General features: G+C 45.6%; 1 protein-coding gene across 2 annotated transcripts in view; it reads left to right on the top strand.

The window, feature by feature from the left end:
- The window catches only part of RUNDC3B (RUN domain containing 3B), a 164,598-nt gene that overhangs the window by 116,048 nt on the left and 30,578 nt on the right, over positions 1-17,972 (top strand). The window contains exon 9 of one of the 2 annotated variants that reach the window (XM_044295043.1): positions 15,573-15,719. The exons of the other annotated variant lie outside the window; for it this stretch is intronic. Coding sequence (XP_044150978.1) covers positions 15,573-15,719 — 147 coding nt within the window. The remainder of the gene's footprint in view (positions 1-15,572; positions 15,720-17,972) is intronic. 2 annotated transcript variants of the gene reach the window in all.

Raw genomic sequence — 17,972 nt, 5'->3', positions numbered from 1 at the left:
TGGCTGATATCTCTATTCTGAGTGGTATTAAAAGGAACGTGTCATGATGAAAATGAAGTCCGATCTGCAGGCAGCATGTTATAGAGCAGGAGGAGCTGAGCAGATTGATATATCGTTTTATGGGGAAAGATTCAATGTAACTTGTATTTTATTCCGTTAAACCTCTTCTCATGCTGGGGCAGAGGAGCCCGCAGGGCGGTCACTCACACAGGGAAGGCTGTCAGTCACACAGTAAGACCGCCCACAGGAAGTGTAGAAGGAGCAGATGTTTCAATGAATAAATTACAAGTTCTACTGAATCTTTTCCTATAAAGATATATATATATATATATATCAATCTACTCAGAAAATCCTGCTCTACGAAATGCTGGCTGCAGATGGACTCCGTATTCAATGTGGGAGTTTCCCTTTAAGGATGATGAAATATTTAGCTTGTACCAGAATCACTTGTGATATGTAGAATTTGAACTGACCATATACTTGGTGGTCAATTTTTTTAAAGAAGAGTGGCATCACAACCTGTCCTATACTTAAAGGGGTTATCCCATGACTAATGCAAAAAATGAAAATCAGACATCATATAGTACAGGACAATCTCTCTCTAACAAATCTAGAGCCAGTCCTGTACCTCACATGGATCCAGAGATCTCCCCAATTATTGCTTTGCTAGATTTATATCAAGCTGAAGGCTCAGGGGGGGTGTCTTTTCTGCTGCAGCTCAGGGGGCGTGTCCATGCTCTCCCTATCACAGCTCAGGGGGCGTGTCCATGCTCTTCCTATCACAGCTTAGGGGGCAGTTGAAGGATTAATCTGATCATGTGCGGCCATCTCAGTGAACAGGACAAAGAAATAAGAAAAAAACAAACAGCAGGTGGCGCTATACTGATACATTTTTATAGAATAACTCAGTGGCTATACAAAATTTTTAATTGCATGCAATTACAAAAGTATTAAGATCCAGGTGCTGGTTTGAAAACTGTAGAATATTTTTCGTTGGACATCCCCTTTAACTTTGTGAGGACACCCTCCATATGCCTGGACCTTGTGCCTTATCAAGGATTAATAGGCACGTAATTGTAGTGAGCAGAGCACCTTATTGTAGGACAAAATACCTCCATACTACAGGTTGTGAGGAAGTATGCCGTCATCCTTTTTCCAGATTAATATGTGTAAAATTAGTCACGCAGAGATATATCGTGGACCCGTATTGTTCAGCGGGAGCCATATTACAGATGCGCACTGATGTTTAATATGGCCGTTTACATGGATTCCACCATTGGCATCACTAACAATCTCATGGGTTTTCGGGATTCTGGACTCCCAAAAAAAAAATTAATATCTGTGACCAGTTTAGGTCTCATTCACATTTCCTGCACAAAGCGGCCCGCCACATCTCACTGGATACTTCACCACCAGATCCCCATTGACTACAGTGAGGTCCGGCGGTTCGTTTTCTGGCATAAATGCCTGGTTTCGGCCGGACAAAAACTGTTGCATGCAATGTTTTTTGTTTTTTTGTCCAGCCAACAGCGGCATTTGCGCCAGATCTCCAAAACGGAGATGTGAACGAAGCCTTACCTGCACAGATACAGAACCCTTGGTAACACGATATTTCTAGATGTTGTGCCATATGGTTCACTCATCTCTACTACACCTGTGTATGCAGCTGTGCTGTGTAATTTTCATTTTCCTTGAGTGTTCTTTCTTGTATGTGTCTCTTATGTAATGCTGAACATCAGGTTTGCAAACAAACGCCATGCTTTTCTCAATGCGGAGGACGCCATCTGTTTTATTCTGTTCCCCAGTGATTACACTGCTTGTTTCTGGATGACTGATCATTATGTTGGGTGCTTTATATTGTAAGGTAACAGACAAGCCTGTCATCCGCCAAACACCTAGAAAGCAGGAGAGTCGCGGGCTGATCCGCCAATCAATGCATAGTGTATAGCAGATGTATGTACAATCTGCGCCCTGTGTTGTCAGACATCTATGGGACAGTATGACTTAAAGGGGTATTCCAGTTAAGTTATCCCCTATCCTGTGGGGATAGCTATTACATAGGGGGCCCCCCACTGGTTGTAAGAACGGGGACCTTGCACCCCGTGGAAACCCACGAAATGAATGAAGTGGCCGGTCGGGTCACTCCATGAATGTGCCGCTCCATTTATTTCTATAGGCGTTCTGGAGACAGACGAGCGCTGTACTTGGCTATCTCTAGAATGCCCATAGAAATAAAAGGAGCGGCTATGCTCTAGTCAGAAAGACAGCTCCTTTCATTTTCTAGTGTATCCCTGTTCTCGTGATTGGTGGGGGTCGGGCAGTAAGACCCGCACCGATCTAATAGTTATCCCCTATCTTGTGAATAGAGGGGATATATTAAAGTATAACTCATCTTTTTTTTTTTTGGAGTATTGGATTGTAGTGATTAATATCTCCTTGGTGGCCCTATTTAAACTTTTCACTGTGTATTCAATAACCCCTTAATTCCACATTGTTGTTCCCTGTACTGCCTACTTTTACCTGTGCTTAAAATAGGGTTGCTAGGCAGGTCCGTCTATGTGTTGAAGGACGGAGGACGCTGCGTGCAAAGTCACATTCCTGACAGCCAGGGACTGTAAGTAAATGATTAAAGCCAGGTCCTCCCCAGCAGCTGATAACAGTGCCTGCGCTGTGTGCACTTCTCCCTGTCCCTGCGCTTGGCAGACGCTCCCTCACTCAGCAGACTGGGACAATGCAGAGTTGGAGCAGCGCAGACCAGGGAAGGGAGATCTGCGGTCTGCTCAGTGTATAAATGAAAGCAACATGTGGTAAGAGGACCACTTTGTGCTGCAGGAGATTAACCCTTTAGGGGGAGGGCTCTGGTTACTGACACTTTTGGGGGGCTATTGTTACTGGCTAGTGAGGGCAGGGTGAGGGCAGTGGCGGCCATCTTAACTGAATAGTGAAATTGCAGTTTTATGCAGACTGGTTGCTAAGGGCTGAATCTTATTAAATATGGGGTAAGTCAGTCTAATAGTAACTGATTCTGGAATATCATGTTATTAGTAACTACATATATGAAAATTGAAATTGGGGTCTAAATGTGACAGTTATCCTTTAAAGGGAGGACCTGTCACCACATTTGAGCATATTAGACTGATCAAATAGCGTTATATGTGCCACGAGAACTTAAAAACTGTACCTTTGTTGTATCTAATGGATTTTTCTTTCAGCCAAAAATGAACTTAAGATTCTGTAAATGCGCCCTCTCAAGTGCCCAGGGCGGCGTCTCAATCGTCCGAGCCCCAGGCAGCACCTCCTCAACGGCTCATAACCCCGCCCTCCGTGTGCCTCTGCCCGCCTGTTTACTCTCCTCCTCTCTCCTTTTCCACTGCGGCTGCGCGGTCAAATTCGTAGCGGGCGCAGTGGAAAAGGAGAGAGGAGGAGAGTAAATGGGCGGGCAGAAGCACACGGAGGGCGGGGTTATGAGCCGTTGAGGAGGTGCTGCCTGGGGCTCGGACGCCGCCCTGGGCACTTGAGAGGGCGCATTTACAGAATCTTAAAAGTTCATTTTTGGCTGAAAGAAAAATCCATTAGATACAACAAAGGTACCGTTTTTAAGTTCTCGGTGGCACATATAACGCTATTTGATCAGTCTAATATGCTCAAATGTGGTGACAGACTCCCTTTAAAGGAGTTCTCTGGGCTTTTAATGATCTTCAGGACAGGTCATCAATATCAGATCGGCAGGGTCCAACACCCGGCACCCTCGGGTGCTGTATGAAGAGAAGGCGCGCGCCGTGAGCCCCTGCCGTTACCTGTCTCTCTTCATGCTCGCTGCTGCCATGTCTATGGCTAGCAGGAAGAGAGAAGGGAGACGGCACGTGCCTTCTCGTCATACAGCTGATCAGCGGGGGTGCCGGGTGTCGGACCCGCGCCGATCTGATTTTGATGACCTATCCTGATCAGCGAGGTGCCGGGTTTCGGACCCCATCCGATCTGATATTGATGACCTATCCTGATCAGCGGGGGTGCCAGGTGTCGGACCCCTGTTGATCTGTTATTGATGATTTATCCTGATCAGCGGGGGTGCCAGGTGTCGGACCCCTGCTGATCTGTTATTGATGATTTATCCTGATCAGCGGGGGTGCCAGGTGTCGGACCCCTGCTGATCTGATATTGATGATTTATCCTGATCAGCAGGGGTGCCAGGTGTCGGACCCCTGCTGATCTGTTATTGATGATTTATCCTGATCAGCGGGGGTGCCAGGTGTCGGATCCCTGCTGATCTGTTATTGATGATTTATCCTGATCAGCGGGGGTGCCAGGTGTCGGACCCCTGCTGATCTGTTATTGATGATTTATCCTGATCAGCGGGGGTGCCAGGTGTCGGATCCCTGCTGATCTGTTATTGATGACTTATCCTGATCAGCGGGGGTGCCAGGTGTCGGACCCCTGCTGATCTGTTATTGATTATTTATCCTGATCAGTGGGGGTACCAGGTGTCGGACCCCTGCTGATCTGTTATTGATGATTTATCCTGATCAGTGGGGGTACCAGGTGTCGGACCCCTGCTGATCTGTTATTGATGATTAATCCTGATCAGTGGGGGTGCCAGGTGTCGGACCCCTGCTGATCTGTTATTGATGATTTATCCTAATCAGCGGGGGTACCAGGTGTCGGACCCCTGCTGATCTGTTATTGATGATTTATCCTGATCAGCGGGGGTGCCAGGTGTCGGACCCCTGCTGATCTGTTATTGATGATTTATCCTGATCAGCGGGGGTGCCAGGTGTCGGACTCCTGCTGATCTGTTATTGATGATTTATCCTGATCAGCGGGGGTGCCAGGTGTCGGACCCCTGCTGATCTGTTATTGATGATTTATCCTGATCAGTGGGGGTGTCAGGTGTCGGACCCCTGCTGATCTGTTATTGATGATTTATCCTGATCAGCGGGGGTGCCAGGTGTCGGACCCCTGCTGATCTGTTATTGATGCTTTATCCTGATCAGCGGGGGAGCCAGGTGTCAGACTCCTGCTGATCTGTTATTGATTATTCATCCTGATCAGCGGGGGTGCCAGGTGTTGGACTCCTGCTGATCTGTTATTGATGATTTATCCTGATCAGGGGGGGTGCCAGGTGTCGGACCCCTGCTGATCTGTTATTGATGATTTATCCTGATCAGCGGGGGTGCCAGGTGTCGGACCCCTGCTGATCTGTTATTGATGCTTTATCCTGATCAGCGGGGGAGCCAGGTGTCGGACCCCTGCTGATCTGTTATTGATTATTCACCCTGATCAGCGGGGGTGCCAGGTGTCGGACCCCTGCTGATCTGTTATTGATGATTTATCCTGATCAGCGGGGGTGCCAGGTGTCGGACCCCCGCTGATATGATATTGATGACTTATCCTGATCAGCGGGGGTGCCAGGTGTCGGACCCCTGCTGATCTGTTATTGATGATTTATCCTGATCAGCGGGGGTGCCAGGTGTCGGACCCCTGCTGATCTGTTATTGATGATTTATCCTGATCAGTGGGGGTGCCAGGTGTCGGACCCCTGCTGATCTGATATTGATAATTTATCCTGATCAGTGGGGGTACCAGGTGTCGGATCCCTGCTGATCTGTTATTGATGATTTATCCTGATCAGCGGGGGTGCCAGGTGTCGGACCCCTGCTGATCTGTTATTGATGATTTATCCTGATCAGCGGGGGTGCCAGGTGTCGGACCCCTGCTGATCTGTTATTGATGATTTATCCTGATAAGCGGGGGTGCCAGGTGTCGGACCCCTGCTGATCTGTTATTGATGATTTATCCTGATCAGCGGGGGAGCCAGGTGTCGGGCCCCTGCTGATCTGTTATTGATGATTTATCCTGATCAGTGGGGGTACCAGGTGTCGGATCCCTGCTGATCTGTTATTGATGATTTATCCTGATCAGCGGGGGTGCCAGGTGTCGGACCCCTGCTGATCTGTTATTGATGATTTATCCTGATCAGCGGGGGTGCCAGGTGTCGGACCCCTGCTGATCTGTTATTGATGATTTATCCTGATAAGCGGGGGTGCCAGGTGTCGGACCCCTGCTGATCTGTTATTGATGATTTATCCTGATCAGCGGGGGAGCCAGGTGTCGGGCCCCTGCTGATCTGTTATTGATGATTTATCCTGATCAGTGGGGGTACCAGGTGTCGGACCACTGCTGATCTGTTATTGATGCTTTATCCTGATCAGCGGGGGAGCCAGGTGTCGGACTCCTGCTGATCTGTTATTGATTATTCATCCTGATCAGCGGGGGTGCCAGGTGTTGGACTCCTGCTGATCTGTTATTGATGATTTATCCTGATCAGTGGGGGTGCCAGGTGTCGGACCCCTGCTGATCTGTTATTGATGATTTATCCTGATCAGTGGGGGTGCCAGGTGTCGGACCCCTGCTGATCTGTTATTGATGATTTATCCTGATCAGGGGGGGTGCCAGGTGTTGGACTCCTGCTGATCGGTTATTGATGATTTATCCTGATCAGTGGGGGTGCCAGGTGTCGGACCCCTGCTGATCTGTTATTGATGATTTATCCTGATCAGGGGGGGTGCCAGGTGTCGGACCCCTGCTGATCTGTTATTGATGCTTTATCCTGATCAGCGGGGGAGCCAGGTGTCGGACTCCTGCTGATCTGTTATTGATAATTCATCCTGATCAGCGGGGGTGTCAGGTGTTGGACTCCTGCTGATCTGTTATTTATTGAGGATTATCCTGATCAGCGGGGGTGCCAGGTGTCGGACCCCCGCTGATATGATATTGATGACTTATCCTGGGGATAGGCCATTAATATTAAAAGCTTGGAAATACCCTTTAAAGGGGTTATTCCAAGATTAAGGTAAAAAACGAAAATCAGACATCATATGCAGTAGTTCAACACAGTCTCTTTCTAACAAAGCTAGAACCCAGCGTTAAGGCGACATTCCCCTAATCAGATATTTGAGAACAGATTTTCTAAACCTGAAAACCCCTTTAAAAATATTCATATGGACACAAGCGGAGGAGCCAGAACAGGCACTGATATCTGGAGATAGAGGCACTTCTGATGATTCAAGTATTTTAGTAAGTAGTATCTGGGGTATATACTTCTTCGTGATGTGTTACATTTTGGGCCGTTTGCTCGCTTAGACTTTTGCAGATCACTTTATTCTCGACAACTCAAATCAATCACTTTGGGCTCGCCAGAGAAAACTATTGGGTATCTAAGTTTCTAGGACCTCTGGGGTCCCATCAGTCAGAACTCCAGCAATCTCCGTGATCTGATATTTATTGCTCATCTTGTGGATAGGTGATAACTATTTCTCATGCTGTAACCCCTCTAAGACGTTCTCCTGGCTCAGACGCAGAGTCCCTGGAGCAACATGTCCTTGGCCACCAAGTTACTCCCACAACCAAACGGATCCTGGGTAAAAGTAAAAGCAGGGCGAGCACAAGACCGTAGGAGAAGTAATCAAGGCAGAAGTATATCATAACTTAGGCCCCCCACCCCCAAGGATCCTCTGTAAGCACACACACACACACACCCACCAAAGAAAAATAATTATATTTAATCATGCATCATCAGTGCACGGGTAAATCTAAAGACGAATTTTTCAATCTTTTATATATATTTTTTTTATTTTTCCTTTCAAAAACATACCGTAATTAAAATTACACAATGCATAGAAAACTCCTACGCAGAATGTATGACAAAAACCTCGCCCACGCAGAGAATCGCTGAAAGCAGGCAGATTGAGGTGTCATTAGAGGCAGACATGGCATGTATGAAAGGTGAAAAAAACATCGTTCTGTACCGGCGCTCATGACCGAGGGTCCGGGCTTCTCGGGGACCCACACCTTGAATGGTCGGGGGCATTGCTGACATCACATCTAACCTCTGAACCCGATTCTGTCCCCCTGGATTTATTACACTCCCATGTCTACCCTTTCTTCCTTCAGTTACTACTCTCCTTTTTCCAACTTTCTCTCCCCCCAACCATTAATCTATCCTGTTCTTCGTAGCGTGCGAGCAGAAGCATCACAAAACTTATGAAAATGTCACCAGAAAATATTGTGAAATGTCAGCACTTATGTGAGGACGATTTATCAAATGATTGCAGAGATGACTAAGCAAGGCATGGAGGCCTGCGGCAGCAGATATCGTGGGATGGGAAATTACATTGGTTGTAGATTAATTGGATGGTTCCTCGGCCCCGTTCCTCCTGGACAAACACTGCCACCCCATAGAGATGCTCTGAGGACTTTATCATGGAGGACTACATAATAAGACGTTCCTATTCTGGCGGCGTCCTGTGTATCAAGTTCTGTCATAGGAACGGAAAAACAAAAGAGACAGCCGGATGCCTCATATGATGAACATCAGGGGCACCTGACACACCCCATTGGTGGTTATAATGGGGTCTCTTGGGTTGGCGTCAGGATGTCTGTCATTTCACTGGAAAAAATAGTGCTGCACGCTGTAATATTTTCAGAATCTGCAACGGAGTCTCCTAATGGAGCTGCCAAAGCAAATGTGAACATGTTTATAACAAAACAGGCCCAGAAAAATACATAATTTTTTATTTATTTTTTCAAATATCTTTAAGGCCTTATTCACACAGTCAGCGTTTGGGCAGTGATTTCCATTTAGTGATTTTGAGCCAAAACCAGGAGTGGAGCTCACAGAGAGATAAAGTAGGATGGAAAGATTAGTGCTGAGAGAAAGAGTTAAAAAAGTTAAAAATGATGAAATATTGTCTTCCTGCAGCCACCACTAGGGGGAGCTCTGGAGCTTACTGCACACAGACATTCAAGTTAATAATAAGACAGTATGCAGTAAGCTACTCAACTCCCTCTAGTGGTGGCTACAGGTAGAACTCTGTGTCTATGCAGGAACCGAAACTGACATGATGTTCAGTGGTCGACATTAACCCTTGGCTCCATAAGTAGCTTTTATTTTTCCTACCTTCCAAAAGCCATAACTTTTTTTTTTTTACGTTCACATAGCCTGATGAGGGCTTACTTTTTTCAGGCCAAGTTGTACATTCTAATGGCATTGCTTAATATTCCCCAAGGTGTATTGGGATGTGTGTCGCCATATTCTGATGGCGCCTATAGCTTTTTTTTTTCATTAATATTTCCCAAGCGACAAAAAAAACAGCAAGACGCCTATTTTGGCATTCATTGCACAGGGTACATACTTTTATATTTGAATAGTTTGGGCATTTTTGGACACAGCGATACCAATGGGTTTTTTTTAATTGTTATTTGAATTTTTATTATTTTTGTTTATATTTTTTAACTTTTTTTACTTTTTAACTTTACTTTTAGTTTCCCCCTTTCAAGGGGACTTAAACATGTCGTCATTGGATCACTTATGCCATGGACTGCAATAATATAACTATGTAAGTATCACTTCCTATTAAGCCCTGCCTGAGGGCTTAATAGGAACGTTACAGTGAGAGGCCTGTGAGTCTCCACAAAGCCTGTTGGCTGCCGTAGTAAGCCAAAGGCTCCCATCATTTTGTCGTTCCCTCATCAGAGAGATCTCCATCTAAGTGATTTCTCAGATAGCATGATAGCGATTGACCAATGTATCTGGGGCTTAAAGGGGTTGTTTCATCATGGACAATGGGGGCATATCGCTAGGATATGCCCCCATTGTCTTATAGGTACGGGTCCCACCGCTGGGAATATCCTCCGCCATCAGAGTGCAATCATTTGGCCCCACAAAGATTAAAGGCTATGTACACTTTGGGGGATTTTTATGATTGCATTGTACTCATTTTGAGCTAAAAATACATTTTTTTAATTCGTCTTTATTACTGATATGGAGCACTTTTTTCTGTACAGAATTGACATGTTCTAGAAGCAGCCTTTGGATTTTCTCTCTTTTCCATCAGTTGGGGAGCTGACGGGCTCCTTATCTCTGCTCTCTGACCTTATAAACACTCATTATAGCTCAGTTGTTATCTTACTGTTAACAATGTGGCTTAAGTAATTGGATGACCTCTTAGTAAATTAGAGATAAGGGTTATTAGATGACCGGCATAAAGTGACAGTACCAGTCACACAGCTAGAAAAACACTTAACCCATTGTGGCAGAACGGCTCAATATTTTTAATAAAGACCAAGTGAAAAAAATATTTTTAGCCCAAAATGTGTAAAATGCAATCTTCAAAAAAATTGCCCTCTGAAGGTGTACATAGTTCTTTGGATCAATGGAGGACGAGGTCTGCTTTCTCACAGATATTTTCTTATTGTCGTTTGAAGCTGAAATTTCAGGAAGCATTTTCCTGTGGACGTAAACGGCCAAAAAACACACACACCGTGATCAAATGAGCAATACCATGGAAACAACCGGATCTATCTAGTAAATGATGTGCTCTAATGGAGATTTCAAGCTGGGGCCGCCTGATAAATATTCTCTAAATTAGACAATCGCTTTTAATACATCCTAGAGGGGCATCTGAGGCGACATAATAGATAGGCACCTCCTGAGTAGGGCTCTGGAGGACGACCGGGTCCTTCATGGGTGGGACAAGCTCCTACGGGGGCTAAAGCAAAGGTTTAAAGGTAGCCTGTTACCTATTGTCCTCATGTAAAACTTCTCAAATCACACTGTAGGTCACAACCACAGTTCACAAATGGTCCCTTTTATCGCCTTGTCTGCTGCTCTGATGGTCCAAAAACGAACTTTGAAGCCACATGCAGGTGAGTTTGCAAAGTGCCCAGGGGTGTTGTCTATTGCTGCAAGTCCCTGTCTGGCTAGTATCCGCCTAATGTCACTGTCCTCTGCTACGGAAATCCCACGCAGAGGACGGTGACGTCAGGAGGATACTAGGCCAGCTCACACTCAGACAAGGTAGGAGTTATAATGGAGTAACATCTAGGGGCCCGGACACTTACAGAATAACACCCCTGGACACTTGTGAGCTTATTTGGATATGCCTTCAAAGTTCGGTTTTGGACCATGAGAGTTGTAGACTAGGATATTCTTATGCCCCCTACACTGCATTCATTCAGACTGGCCATAGACCCTACAGGGAAATTTCACTGTGGGCCGCTGCCCTGGGGTCCCTCCTCATGGCCGCCGGCCAGGTACATAAAGATCTGATGCTCTCAGCATTAATTAATGCCAGGAGCATCAGGTTGGTGCCGCAGGAGCCCTCCTGAACTCAACTGTATCACTATCCTCACTATGGTGATAGAGCAGTATTTTGTGCTGCACTGTGGTATTTGGTTCTGCAGGGGCGGTATTTTCTGCTGCACTGTGGTATTTGGTTCTGCAGGGGCGGTATTTTCTGCTGCACTGTGGTATTTGGTTCTGCAGGGGCGGTATTTTCTGCTGCACTGTGGTATTTGGTTCTGCAGGGGCGGTATTTTCTGCTGCACTGTGGTATTTGTTTCTGCAGGGGCGGTATTTTCTGCTGCACTGTGGTATTTGTTTCTGCAGGGGCGGTATTTTCTGCTGCACTGTGGTATTTGGTTCTGCAGGGGCGGTATTTTCTGCTGCACTGTGGTATTTGTTTCTGCAGGGGCAGTATTTTCTGCTGCACTGTGGTATTTGTTCCTGCAGGGGAGGTATTTTCTGCTGCACTGTGGTATTTGGTTCTGCAGGGGCGGTATTTTCTGCTGCACTGTGGTATTTGGTTCTGCAGGGGTGGTATTTTCTGCTGCACTGTGGTATTTGGTTCTGCAGGGGTAGTATTTTCTGCTGCACTGTGGTATTTGGTTCTGCAGGGGTGGTATTTTCTGCTGCACTGTGGTATTTGGTTCTGCAGGGGTGGTATTTTCTGCTGCACTGTGGTATTTGGTTCTGCAGGGGTGGTATTTTCTGCTGCACTGTGGTATTTGGTTCTGCAGGGGTGGTATTTTCTGCTGCACTGTGGTATTTGTTCCTGCAGGGGAGGTATTTTCTGCTGCACTGTGGTATTTGGTTCTGCAGGGGCGGTATTTTCTGCTGCACTGTGGTATTTGGTTCTGCAGGGGAGGTATTTTCTGCTGCACTGTGGTATTTGGTTCTGCAGGGGTGGTATTTTCTGCTGCACTGTGGTATTTGGTTCTGCAGGGGTGGTATTTTCTGCTGCACTGTGGTATTTGGTTCTGCAGGGGTGGTATTTTCTGCTGCACTGTGGTATTTGGTTCTGCAGGGGCGGTATTTTCTGCTGCACTGTGGTATTTGGTTCTGCAGGGGCAGTATTTTCTGCTGCCTACTTGTCTTGGCCCACCTTCTGTCAATTTGGAACTGGCCTACGACATGGGGCCATTTTTAGTTTTTTTTCCAGGGTCACTTTGAGTTCCCCCTGGTCCCATAGGCTGTGCATGGCGTGTTGGTACACATGTTCAACCTGCTGCTCCATCAGGACAAGGGACTGCGACCCCTGTTCTCATGATTGATGGGAGTCGGTCAGATCTCCAGTCATCGGTTCACCCCCATCCTGTGGGTAGGTGATAACTTTCATACATACCACAACCACTTTAACGTCATTGAAACCTTCAGCGCAACGTACAGGTTTTATCAAAACTGGTGCAAAGGAAAACTGAAGATTACACCTTTCTCAGTGGTTGCTCTTATGTGTTCTTCTCAGTCAGTGCTAACAGCAGCGGACTGTGTAGAAAGGCAAGGGGAACAGTCATCAATTATGCATTTCCAGGAGGAATAACAGAGGAAAGATGAAATGCTGAGATCTACGCTGGCCACCAGAAATGTAAGACTTTGATCGGCCAGAATGCGGCTGACCACCAGCAACATGCCCGACTAAACTGCCTATTCAGGGAATCAAAACCAAAAGATTGAACAGTTGTGCAATACACTTCAGCCAATTATGGGCAAAAAAAACTATTATTCCATCTAGAAGTTTATTAAATACTTGCTAGTACTTATTAGCAAATGTAGGTCCAGCTGGGTGTGTCCCTGCACAGCCTGACACTGGCAGCACTGATTGGTTAGTGACGGACTGTGCAGGGACCCCCCAACTGACAACACCCATCTGGATCTTCAATGCAAATGGCTAGTAATTCATTCATAACTTCTAGCAGGAATAATAAAGGAATGGCACATCATACAGCCATAGATGCTCCAGAATTGTTATTATATCGGGGAAGTAGATACTAAAACAGACCTGTCGGGAGAGGGGACAGGTCATCGTTAAGAATGCACTTTCACCCTCAGTCCTAAAAGTTTGGATCGATAGTGCTCAGGCCTGAGTTACCCAACATGCAGGTTATTTCTAGTGTAACATCCATATATGTAAAGTATGCATGGTGTGTATACTGCACAGATACTGTCAGGCTTCTTGTAGGAAGAACTGTTGTTTTTAATCCATAAATTACATCCACTCCTAGCACTCCCCCTCCACCATTGACACCCTAGGCCGCTGCCTGTGCTGCCTTCCCCATTATTTTCGGTAACAGAAATCTCTGAGCTGTGCCAAAGGGGTTTCATCTCTCTACTGAGCCGTTTCATCCATAAATGTAGTGGTGGTCTGTGACCACAGATGTCACTCATGTGATCTTCTTTCATTGTATCATTGTTTCCTTTCGTGTTTAAAGGGGTATTCCCATCTTGGACATTGGGGGGAATATCGCTAGGATATGCCCCCAATGTCTGATAGATGCGGGCCCCTTCTGAACAGAGCCCGAAAAGTGACTGAGGGTGCACCGCGCAAGCATAGAGGCCCGCTGCTCATTTATTGGGAGTGCCGAAAATAGGCTATTTCCGTAAGCCCCATAGAAGTGAATAGTGGTGGATGGGCTTGCAAGTTGCGCCCTCCGTCACTTTGAGGGCTCCGTTATAAGGATAGGTGCGGGTCCCACAGGTATCCTAGCGATATGCCCCCAATGTCCAAGATGAGACAACCCCTTTAAATTCCCTCCCCCTTGTGGGCGGAGCTTAGTTATCATGTCAGGGTATATAGGGAGGGGTAATTAACATACAGCTGACACACACAATTTCTGATGTGGAAAACAAAAACTTTTCACCAGCTGCTTGTTGCAAATGTAAAAATTCAACATGAATTATATAGGAAATCCTGTAAGAATTTATTTTTTCGTTCTGTATGTTTTGATGCACCACACTCAGGCTCGGACTGGCCCACAGGGTTACAGGGGAATCCCCCAGTGGGCCCCTGAGCAAGGTGGGCCCCTAGTCTACCACCCCATGCACAAGTGGCACATAATGCAGTAGACTTACTGCACTAAATACATATATTCAATGTACAGCATCTCCACCAGCCTATGTTCATATAAAAAAAAAACTTGTTCAATTATTTATTATATTCTAATGTATCCGTACGGTGGGCCCCCAAAATACATTTTACTGGTGGGCCCCTAGGAAACCCAGTCCGACACTGACCACCCTTAATCCAGGTAAGCTGTGCTGCATGGCTGCTTTTAAATCGTTTTTTGGCTGAGGGGAGGTGACAGAATCCCTTTAAGGGGTTGTCCAGTTTAGAAAACCCAGTTTCATAGACTCCGAGTTAGTAGAGGGGGGCTCCACTTTTCAGGTTTTTAATCTCTTGGGAATGGAGTTACAAAGAGTGTCTCCTGCTCTGGAGGACCTGTCCTGTCCTGCATTACACAGACAACCCATTGATTTGAATGGGCACTGTGTAATACTTCATTTCTCCTGTGGTGGCGCTGCAGGGAAAGTCACTGCCAGGTTTCCTTACAGGTTAAAGTTGAGGTCAGTATATTGTCCGGGGACATTTCTAACAATTAGGGATTGTCCAAAGTGGAGAATCTCTTTTTGTTTTCTTTTTTTTGTTCCAATGTATCTAAAATATAAAATGTAACATACTGTATGAGTCTCCATGGTAACAGACTACAGTGCAGTCTGATCTTGTAGTCATACTCCCATATGCCTCCTACACGTATTCAGTAGGTTATAAAGGCAAGCTTCTGTAACTCCGGCCACGTAAAACAGGTACGGTATTCCATGAATGTCCGAGATCGGAATACCCCTTTAATATAAAAAATATATATATTATCCTAACATATTCTGCATTTCCATAGACATTTATTATTACTGTGCCCTTAGGAGTGGTCATTCTGCTTTCCATGCACCCTAAATAGTCATGAATGGAGCTCTTATTAGGCATTCCCGGTTATAATGTCACCCATTTTTTCCATTCAGGATCTAGGGAAAGTGGAGTGACACTTTCTGTTGGCTTTTTTTTCTGGCTGTCATTGGTGGTTGTCAACCAGCCATACATGCGTGGTCTCCATCAGGCCACACATGTATGGTCGTTCCATTGAAATCAGTCATAGAGAGTGAGGATCAGCGGGGTTCCTAGAAGTCAACCCCCAGCAATCTGCTTTTATAGGTAAATTCCTTTAATTCTAGAGACTCGTTACTGCAGTGGGGGCCGGGAAACAATCCCATGTGTTGGGGGATCTGCTTGTTCATACGGTGCACACCTAGAAAACCAAGTGTTACTGGTTGGCCTCTGGGATGTCCTCCTGACGTAATAATCCATCCTTCATCTCCATCCCCCTGTGAGCGTCCATCGTGCCTCCATTCGTTGTTTGGCCTCTTTATTGATAGAAAATGAAGGAGTTCCCTGTCTGTATCTTCACAGGACTGTACTAAAGAATAATGACTTAAGATCGAGACAGGAGCTAACCACTCACCTCACCAATCAGTGGCCTTCCCCAGGAGCTCTGGATGTTAAAGCTGTGGCCCTGGAGACATTGCTCTACCAAAAGCACAATGAACATTGGGATGAGTAAGTGTAACATGTCATTGTTGTCAAAGCCATTCCAGCAGGAGCGCCCATCGATATATACCCAACACGCCGTGCGGGGCGATCGATGGCCACCTTCTCCGAAAGCACTTGACATTATGAAGATTAATGAATTCCTGAGGTCCTCAACTGTGGCTTTCATGTATCTAAGGGACTTTATCAGGAGTCCCTGACTGTTCACATCACACCTTCTTTTGGGTGTATAGATGGGGGGAATCCCAACATATACCTCCAATGGAAGGCTGTGATGTATCCCACTATATTTATCTCATATACAGACCGCTCCCATTCTCAACAGCTCTGCCCTATTGTTACCTGTATCCCCCAGCCTCCCAGGGCAGTTCATCAGGAGAGAGCCTTCCCCTCAGGGCATCTTCAGTGGCACAACTGCCCATATATGGTAACTGTGTGCATTTATAGTAGCTGCCCATATATAGTAACTGCCCATATATGGTAACTGTCCATTTATAGTAGGTGCCCATATATGGTAACTGTCCATTTATAGTAGTTGCCCATATATAGTAACTGTCCATTTATAGTAGCTGCCCATATATGGTAACTGTCCATTTATAGTAGTTGCCCATATATAGTAACTGTCCATTTATAGTAGCTGCCCATATAAGGTAACTGCCCATATATAGTAACTGTCCATTTATAGTAGCTGCCCATATAAGGTAACTGTCCATTTATAGTATCTGCCCATATATGGTAACTGCCCATTTATAGTAGCTGCCCATATATGGTAACTGTCCATTTATAGTAGCTGCCCATATATGGTAACTGCCCATTTATAGTAGCTGCCCATATATGGTAACTGCCCATTTATAGTATCTGCCCATATATGGTAACTGTCCATTTATAGTAGCTGCCCATATATGGTAACTGCCCATGTATAGTATCTGCCCATATATGGTAACTGTCTATTTATAGTAGCTGCCCATATATGGTAACTGTCCATTTATAGTAGCTGCCCATATATGGTAACTGCCCATTTATAGTAGCTGCCCATATAAGGTAACTGTCCATTTATAGTAACTGCCCATTTATAGTAGCTGCCCATATATGGTAACTGTCCATTTATAGTAGCTGCCCATATATGGTAACTGCCCATTTATAGTAGCTGCCCATATATGGTAACTGTCTATTTATAGTAGCTGCCCATATAAGGTAACTGTCCATTTATAGTAGCTGCCCATATATGGTAACTGTCCATTTATAGTAGCTGCCCATATATGGTAACTGCCCATTTATAGTAGCTGCCCATATATGGTAACTGCCCATTTATAGTAGCTGTCCATATATGGTAACTGTCTATTTATAGTAGCTGCCCATATAAGGTAACTGTCCATTTATAGTAGCTGCCCATATATGGTAACTGTCCATTTATAGTAGCTGCCCATATATGGTAACTGCCCATTTATAGTAGCTGCCCATCTATGGTAACTGTCTATTTATAGTAGCTGCCCATATAAGGTAACTGTCCATTTATAGTAGCTGCCCATATATGGTAACTGTCCATTTATAGTAGGTGCCCATATGCGTTAATTTCTTAACGATAATTTGTTTTCCCTTAGTCCTAACAGCAGCACATGTGGGGGTTTATCCGCCCCAGTGAAACTGGTAGGACAGACGGAATATTTAATGAAGTAAAGTAATCAAATAAATCCACGCCCCCATTACCTCACTATAAGAGGCCAAACCCCCCATACATCAGTGTGTCATAACAAGAAACTCTCAAAAAACAAAGGGAGGGATATTTGTGTGCTGCTGTTAGGACTAAGGGAAAACAAATTATCGTTAAGAAATTAACGCTTCCCTTACGTCCCAACCAGCAGCACATGTGGGGACTTAGCAAGAAGTTAGCCTAAAGGGTAGGGACTTCAATGCTGAATGGAATTCAAAACAGACCACCCAAAGGCAGTGTCTTCTGATCCCCTGAGGTTGAGTCTATAATGGCTCACAAAGGTAGAATGTGAGCTCCAGGAGGCCGCGGAATAGATCTGTTCCAGTGGAATAAGAGACCTTTCGGACCAACTAGTAGAGACTGCTCGGGTGGAGTGAGCAGTGACAAAGGCAGGAGGAGGTCTATTCTGGGAAGCGAAAGATTCTCTGATGGCCTCTCTGATCCATCTACTTAGAGTAGGCTTGGAGGCCTTCTTCCCTTTATTCCTGCCAAAGAACAGGATAAGAAGATTCTCTGACCTTCTGAACTCCCGGGATCTCTCAATGTAGATT

This window comes from Bufo gargarizans, chromosome 5, assembly GCF_014858855.1.
Source record: "Bufo gargarizans isolate SCDJY-AF-19 chromosome 5, ASM1485885v1, whole genome shotgun sequence".
In the NCBI taxonomy this organism is placed as follows: Eukaryota; Metazoa; Chordata; class Amphibia; order Anura; family Bufonidae; genus Bufo; species Bufo gargarizans.
The sequence above is the reverse complement of the archived record's forward strand: the minus strand, read 5'-3'. Positions and strand labels throughout refer to the sequence as shown.